This window comes from Porites lutea, chromosome 1, assembly GCF_958299795.1.
Source record: "Porites lutea chromosome 1, jaPorLute2.1, whole genome shotgun sequence".
Taxonomy (NCBI): domain Eukaryota; kingdom Metazoa; phylum Cnidaria; class Anthozoa; order Scleractinia; family Poritidae; genus Porites; species Porites lutea.
In genome coordinates, this window is record NC_133201.1 from 52154875 (window position 1) to 52163413 (window position 8539).

General features: G+C 38.6%; 1 protein-coding gene across 1 annotated transcript; it reads right to left on the reverse strand.

The window, feature by feature from the left end:
* Positions 1 to 6264: 6264 nt before the first annotated feature.
* LOC140939847 (uncharacterized) lies at positions 6265 to 8443 on the reverse strand. The gene is made up of 3 exons (XM_073388869.1): positions 8232 to 8443; positions 7476 to 7587; positions 6265 to 6622 (listed from the first exon to the last, which is right to left on the reverse strand). The coding sequence occupies exons 1-3, from the start codon at positions 8298 to 8300 to the stop codon at positions 6402 to 6404; spliced, it is 402 nt and encodes a 133-aa protein (XP_073244970.1). The 5' UTR covers positions 8301 to 8443; the 3' UTR covers positions 6265 to 6401.
* Between the last annotated feature and the right edge of the window lie 96 nt (positions 8444 to 8539).

Sequence of the window (8539 nt, forward strand, 5' to 3'; positions counted from 1 at the left end):
ATGCTTTTCTTTTTGCAGTATCTTCTCTCACGCCAGAGATATTTCAGTTTTTACATTATGCAAATTAAATAACAGATGACTTCATCAGTGGTTACAGTATTAGGTCAACACCCAAAATCAATAATATCTCTGCGAATAATAGGGCAATGGAATTGAAAGTTGGCACCACAATTGAAACTTAGGAAATGCACCTAAAGATGCACCCTAGCTGAGGTGTTGCCATGGCAAAACGCTTGGTTCCAGTCTCTTTCCTCTCCAAATCAAATAATATATAGATTTAGCCAAGCCTAAAAGCAGAGCTCTGAATTGTTGGCTTGTTGTTATAATTTGTGTTAATACTTGAGCCTGCAATCCAGTGATAATCCACAACCTGGTCAGTTGTCAACTTCAAAAAATATGCAACCTCGATGAGTTACTTTTGAGCCCATGACATGGTCATGTGATACAGGTCAGTGGATGCCTTGTTTTGACAGCTGTCATTTGACTATCAAGTGGATCTCCAATATCAAATTGCATGCATATTGTAAGCTAGAAAATTGTAAGCTGCATTGCATAGGTTGACCAGTATGGGTGCCATGTTGTATGACGCCGTCGTACATACCCGCCCGAAAGCCATATGCCTCTGACGATAATGACCATGAGAAAATGAATGCATGGGTTCTATAGGTACGGGGCTCCACATGGTGGCCTTGGCCACCGGAGCTCCACTATTACCATTTGTGACTGTCTAAGGGACGGTTCATTATTTATGGGGATGACCGGGTCGGTAAAAAATGACCGGGCTTTAGAAAATTCTCTTTCCCTATCGACGGGCTTTGAAATTTTCATCTGATTAAAGTGCAGGTTTTGAAAAAGAAATAATGACTGGGATACAAACGCGTCACTTCTCCGGTAACTTGTAATTTACTGGTCACGAAACCCGTAAAAATCGGGTGACAAAGAAACATAAATTTTGTTTGTTTTATCAGATAGCGGCCCCGCTCACAAACCGTGAAATTTGATGGGTTTAGATGAAATTTTGTGTTTTTTATAGTATAAAACTTCTTGTAAATAGACCGAGTTTTGCGTCAACTTTTTTAAATTTTCAAACGTTGTTTGATTTTAATATAGCCTGCGAATACGAGCGTATTTACCGGCTGTCGCCATTTAAATGTATTTTTATAATGATGACCTGAATTCTGGACCTTCTGGTTAGCACTAATCTCTTTGGTGGCATTTTGCACTTTTTAATAGCTGTTTCCCACCGAAACTAAATGTACTGTGGCGATGTACGCAAATTGTCGCAAACCGTTTGTTCTTAAACGAGTCATGTTGTAATACATAAAACGACTTTTATACTGTTACCGTGTCATAATTCTTCGTAAAATTAAATATTGAATACATTGACCGGGCTTTGAAAAATTTTTAGCAAATCAGGACGGGCTTAGAAATTCTGACAAACAGTGTGACGGGCATTAGAAAAAAATACGAAAAGTTATTTCAAATTATCCGACCCGGTCATCCCCATAAATAATGAACCGTCTCTAAGTCCACATTGCACTAGGTCTCCTTTGAGCAGTTTTTAATTGCATGTCGTAAAACCAAAACTAAAGTAATAACTTTGGCCAATTACAAAGGATGCAGAGCAATCCATTATCCAATCAAAACCTGAAGCAATTACAGAAAGGTTTTGGGTTTCTGATTGGTTGAGAAAGTGGCGCGAAATTTTCAAACCAATCACTAAGCGTAGTAATCCTAAACCAAAGTAAATGCAAATTTTTCTATTAAACTTTACAAAGTGGATGCTGTTTGGTAAAGGTGAAAAACAGAAATTGTCATTCAAAAATTATAAAAGAAACCAGGGAGCAAGGTTGTTGCCATGGTAACACCACAGGGTGCATCATTAGGTGTCTTTCCTAAGTTAGAATTATGGTGCGGAGTTTTAGTTGCATTCCCCTATTATTTGCAGAGATATCGGTTTTCTGTTTTGACTTCATACTAGAACCACTGATGACATCATCATTTATATCTAATTTGCATATCTAACTTTCATATCTCTGGAACGGAGGAAAATATTCCAAAAGGAAAACACCACTCTTTTGTCTTAAAGGCATTACAAATGTGGCTAAGTTGTTTTTACTTCGAATAGCTTCCATTTTGTTGTCCATCTGTTCAGTAATAGATCACAGATGACGCAAAAATGTGGTAAGAACAAAGTGGCACACAAGGCGAAGCCATGTTCGTCTGATGTTCTTGCCACATTTTGATATCTTGTGAGATCTATTACTAAACAGACGGATGGCAAAATTGAATGTATTTGTTTTATACAATAACAGAAAAATTTAGTTCAAAAGCAAGGTTGCCATCAGGTCTAAGTACATGTAGCTAAATTCACGTCATTCCAACTTCATTTCATGATAAAGTTTTCCACAATTACAAAAACTAACTGCAAAACTGATGAGGAAACATAATGATTCAAAATTAAAACTTCCATGGAAAAACTAACCTTTATTTTAATACTTGGAAAGTAATAAAACTTAGTAAGCTACAAGCAAATTGTTCAACCACTGCCATTCATGGATCTTCCACAGTGTCTGCAAACTTTTTGAAAACACAATTTTCAAGCAGCTTTCAACAGGTTTTCCAGGCAAACAACTGGCATGTTTAGCGGAATTAACTGCCTAGAAATCCGGCAATGTGTTTTTCATTGAAGACTTCTACTAAAGCTAAATATTTTTGCTTGTTTTGATCTGGAGTTTTGAAATTCTTTGCCAGGAAGACTGGCTACTATGAATTTTGTCTGGATCATGTGTAGCTATGTGTGCAAGTCACACCACACAGTGAGGTCATCTGTTCATCTGCCATCTAATAGATCACAAGCAACAGCCAACCACAGCATGCACAGTATCTGCATTTAGAGGATATTACACGATGACGAGAAGATATTAATTTTATGTTTGAGTGGCAAACACAATATTTATTTATTTTATTTATTTATTTATTTATTTATTTAGTCACTCACAAAACCTTACACAACATGAACAAAAGGTTTTAATTAAATTATAAAACTAATGTGACAAGGAAGCCTAACGAAGCTTGAAGCTTATATTAATAGGTTTCCTTCAACTACCTAGTGAACTAAGTTCATGGCTGAGTGCAGAGTGAGCAAGATCAGAAAATTAAACGACAGATCGGCTATCAGTGAGATAATTCTTTAAATTTTTTTTAAAAACAGATATAGAAGGAGAGCTAATTAGTTAAACAGGCAACGAATTCCAGATTTTAGGTCCTCGGTAAAGGATACTGAATTGCTTTATATTTGTTCTACAAAAATGAGGTCTATATTGAGAGGCTAGTCGAGTTTCGTATTGATGGACTTGATTACTACTTAAGAACAAGTCATGAAAGCTATTAGGCAAAAGATTATGGTGATAAGAATACATAAAGGTAGCGACAGAAAATGAATTAATACTAAATATGTCAAGGACTTTAAGCTGGCTAAATAAAGGGGCTAAATAAATAATATCTCACGGTATCTCACAGTATCTCATGAGTGAGCTTCACTCACTAGTGAGATACAGTTTTGTCAGAAGAACATAAAATTCATATCTTCGAGCCAGCAAGTTTGTGATAATGCTCTTTTTATTGTACAGTGGAATCCCGATTTCTCAAGCCTCCACGGGAAACGCAAATTGGTTCGAGAAATCGGGAGTTCGAGAAATCGAAGGTGGCATCAAATTACGCTGAATTGGCCGGGTATTGTTTGATTATGAGTAAGTGTTCAAATTTTAACAAAAATGCATCCTTTTTTAAATGTAGATCTTGACCTTTATTCACAAACAAAACGTACTTAAAAAACAAAAACGGAACATAACAGAACACATGTGGTGTAGAGTCTGTATATAGGGCTCACTCAATTTAGCTGAAATAATTTGTAATAACTAGTTGCTTCTTTGCAACCGAGAAACTCTAGTCTATGATTTGAGAAATGTTCCTGGTACTTTTGCGCAGATTATCAAGGTGCACATCATTAGAAAAAAAGCTGAATGTGTTAATCACGCTGATTGCATGGCGCAATTCACACTGTGTTGGTGGTTTTGGCGGCTCCTCTACAATCACAATCTCATCCTTGTCCATTTCTTCTTCTTCCCCTTCATTTGCATCTGCTGAGTAGTTAAACTCTGCTAGTATATCCCCATCAGTTAGGGGATCAGCTTCAAAAGTAGCCGCATCATCATCACATTCCACAACAATGCTAGCTGTTACATTCTCCTGTGCAAGCTCAGACGCTCGTTCCCTCAAGTTACTGATTTCTTCCGCGAAAGTCTTGAATGGATCATTGTGATCAGAAAACTTGTGCGCTTCCTTGGGATCGGACTGATGTGAGATCCCAGCTTCTCTGAATCAGTTTTTATGGTGCCTGGCGTAACTTTGTCCCATGAAAAGTAGGTACAAAAAGACAGAGCAACAATATGAGCTGTCAAAATGTGCCAGCTTGTGTTGGGAGGATACCTTAAGAGTATCACCCTTTCTGGGTCCTAAAACACATAAATATAAAGATAAACTTCGCTTTCGTGACTAGAAGTTTTGTGGTTAACCCTATTTACAGCTAAAGGTCAAAATCTTTCAAATTTTACGCCAAGCGGTTTTGGCCGTTACCTAATTGATACCCTCTTATTTTCGCACTGGGAAATCCAAAACACAGGAAAGTCTTGCCTGAGTTTTGGGGCTGACATATTCATTTGACATCCAACATGGAGGATTTTGTGCCATGTGATGGTTTTAGTGTTACAAAATAACACATTTACTGCTCTTTTCCGATATGACCAGCTTATTCGAAGAAAAACAATTTTGATAGCCTTTTCTTTCGCCCGAAAGACAAAAACATCCTTTGAAATAATTTACTGATACATCTATAGATCATCCGTAATAAAAGCATTTAACTAGTGTATATGTTTCCCCTAGGCTCGATTTCCGCCGCCCTAAAGGATCCGGTCTGCGTCCCTCCCCAAAGAGAGACGTTCTTGGGAGGGGGGGGGGGGGGGGGGGGGGAAGAACGCGGGCACATCTTCCCGAACAGAGGCTGGTAATCGAGCCTATCTTCCCCCTCCCTTATCAAAAAACTATTTTTTTAGGGGAGTGGGCGAGGGACGCTAATGGTTGTCACATAAATAGCAAATCTTCTGCGATGCGAACGTCCTTTGTATAATAAGGACAACTGCCCCCTTCCCCTCACCCCCAACCTGCGCGCCCGCTCTCCTTCCGGAGTAGAAACACTAAAATAATAGCTTCTTCTGGTTATAGGCTCTCTCTGATCGGAAAATTTGTTTCGGACGATACATTATGTGCAGTGACTTGTCATAGAACTTCATTTTTGTTGTGGTGTTCTTGTACATTAATTAAAGAACGCCCTTATTTTTTCAGACGTCCCTTTTAAACACAATAAAACATTTTTAAAACACGAATAATTCCTGCCAAAGGTACCCCGTTAATGAGCCAAGCTCCACTTCGCCCCCATTTCCCGGAAAGGGAGGCCACTAAAATACAGAAAAAATTTACCGAAGGTAAATTAACATTGGACAATGAACCAGTAAGAAGTCAGGAAACATTAATTTTAGAAATTTTATCCCAAAATTCTGTTTTCAGTCATCATTGCCAATGCATACATAAAGTCTAATTCTGACTCCAGCTGAAGGAGAAAAATGGCCCTTTTCTCGTCTCTTTGAAACAGTGAAATGTAGAGCCTCATCTTTTTTTGGTCCAAAAAAAAAAACACACACACCAGGTATATAGATTAAACTTCTTGCTCATATGCTAGCCTAAATGTCGCCCTACTTGGTAAAATTAAAATTATTCCCGTTGCATACATAAAGCCTAATACCGACTCAAGATTCAGAAAAAATGGCACTTTGTCACTTAAAATGCAGCCTTTTATCTATTTTGGTAAAACGCCACCAGGCAGTTTCACTGATAAGAGACTTTTTTCATTTACTTGCTCATTTCATAGCTACCTATTTGCCACCACCTTAACCTGCCGAGTTTTGTTTCCATGTTTTGTTCATTACTGTTTGCGCGAGCAATTTCTTATAAGATAAGCATAAGCCTTAAAAAATTAATTCTAATCACAAAATTAAATTCACTTCGTCTAGATCTATAACGGAAAATAATCTAATTGTGTTAACTGCCTTTCTTCCGGGTGACAAAAATTTTCCTATCTATGGAGTTCTGCGAGTTTATTTAACAGGCTGTAAACAAGGTTATGTTTTCAAGCACTTTATTAGAGCATCACTAATACCATACATAGCAAGTTTTGTAAGTTAATATTTGGCATATAGGTTGCCCTAGTTTCCTAGTATCATTCGTGTAACAATGCTATGTACGTTGGGCTGACTGTGGTATGGAAGAATAGTTGTGATTCTCCATCACTTGCAACATGCTGCGATGTACAGTTCTCCGACCCACTGCCCGTACCGGCCACAGGGTCCGTGACACTGGATCCGACTGCTTCCGAACGTGGCCGGAGTGATGTAAGTGGGGGTGTGAGAGTACATCTTCAAGGCACGCATGTGTCCCTGGGAACGGGAAAATCCGGGTGGGCATGATCCACTGGCCAGAATGCAATAATGACCAGGAGGCCATTGACCTATGAGGAAAATATGTTGGTTAAAAAAAAGAGCAATCCATGTGCCTACTCGCTTCCCCAGAGCCGCTTAATTCTCTTAACCGGCTAGGGAACAACGGTTAGGGTTAGGAACAAGTGGCTCTGGGGACTTAAGATTTAATTGGGTAGAAACTTACAAAGGGAATCCAATCGCAACACATCCGTTTCAAAATCTTTTTCTTGCAAGGTAGTTTAGAAAGGCTTATGTGACTGGACTTTTTCAGAGCTACTTGTTCCTTGTGCACAGGCCCAGCCCGCATAAGTGGGACGAGCAGGTCTGGGGACGAGGATGCTCATGTGCCTCATCAGGGATGACAAATATGTCAAAAATTGGTGAGTTCACCAAGCCGATGCTTAAACCCTCTTTTTGTAGCATGGATATGGGGATAAATGCTTGTTCATTGCATTTACGGTTAAAACATTTCGCCCACGAGCGTCAATCTACAATAGCATACTAATGCCTAAATCGTGTTGTTGGGTAAACGTTAAGATTTGCCGCTTGGACAGTCCTTCTTGCAAATGTAGCCAATCTGATGGTTGCTTTGTGACTTACATCTACCACAAGCTATTGTATATATCTGCCTTGGTGAGGAAGGGGGGAGAGCTTCCCGTTTGATGAAGATGTAGAAACAAATAGACTCAGGAGAAGACGAGAAGACAGTAGCTAATGTAAAATAGACACTTTAAGAATAGTAACTTAAATTTGATGCTGGTGTAAATGCACTGGCCCAGTACTCTAGTGCTTTCATAGGACAGAGATAGACCCGTACGATAAACTACAAGCGAAACAGAGAGATACGTACTGGGTATGGAGGCAACATAAGTTCAAACTTACCAATGGCCTGTTGCAGCTGTTTCTTAGTTGCATCAAGGTCGTTTTTGACACTCTGCAACAGTGAAGCCTGGTTCTGAAGGTAGGTTGCTAATGCAGGCAAACACTGAGGTATCTGTTGGAAAGGTAAAGAGAACATCTTTCGCACTGTGTAGGAGACCAGAAGGATTCTTTTTACACTTTATAGGGTGGGATCAAATTCCTAGAGCTGTTTCTAACCCTCAAATTGGCTTAATCCACATCGTAGTGCATTGAATGCCTTTATACATTGGGTATGTTGTGGTTCAATTTTTTCCTTGGTTCAAATTTTATTTTCCTTTGTTTTTGGATATGGTTATGTATGGTAGTGAAATTGAAACAAAGGAAAATAAAATTTAAACCAAGGATAAAATTGATTCACAAACGGGTACACCTTGAACAAATTCAGGAGCAAATTTTACTATGCCTCGATCCCGGGGCCTCGATTAGTTCAACGTAAAGCTAATTGGATTGTTTAGAATTCAAACGCCTAGATCTTATTCATGACCATTTTTTATGTGAGAGATATTTTAAAATGATCTCTACGCATAACAAAAGATTACCAAAAAGAACTTAATGTCTCTTATAAGATAAGATGTATGCGCGTGTTTTCACGTTAAGAAAGGGTACGTCTATGTCGAAGGAGAAATATATAGCAGGAATCGAAAGTTTCTGCAAAAATTTCGATTCACTTTGAAAGAATTCAATTTTATGATATGAAATATTTTATATCTTACTTACTTGGGCTTCACTTGGATTGGCCAAGAGGTGGACCAAGACGACGAGGAAGAAAAGCTGAAGCTTCATCATAAACTTGAAAGAGCAAATTGGAGTCGAACGATCTTGGCGGAGAAGAACACCAAATGACAAACTCAGACAGGAAAGCTGTAGTATATATTCAGCCGTGAGAAGCTAGGGGTGTGTGTTGACGAATATCTAATGGGGAATAAAAGATTTTCATGAACTCATATTTGGACAGCTTTCGAACATTTAATGGAAAATAAGCGAGGTGTTAAAAGGGTATTGGTGACGGTATAAAATATTGGCTG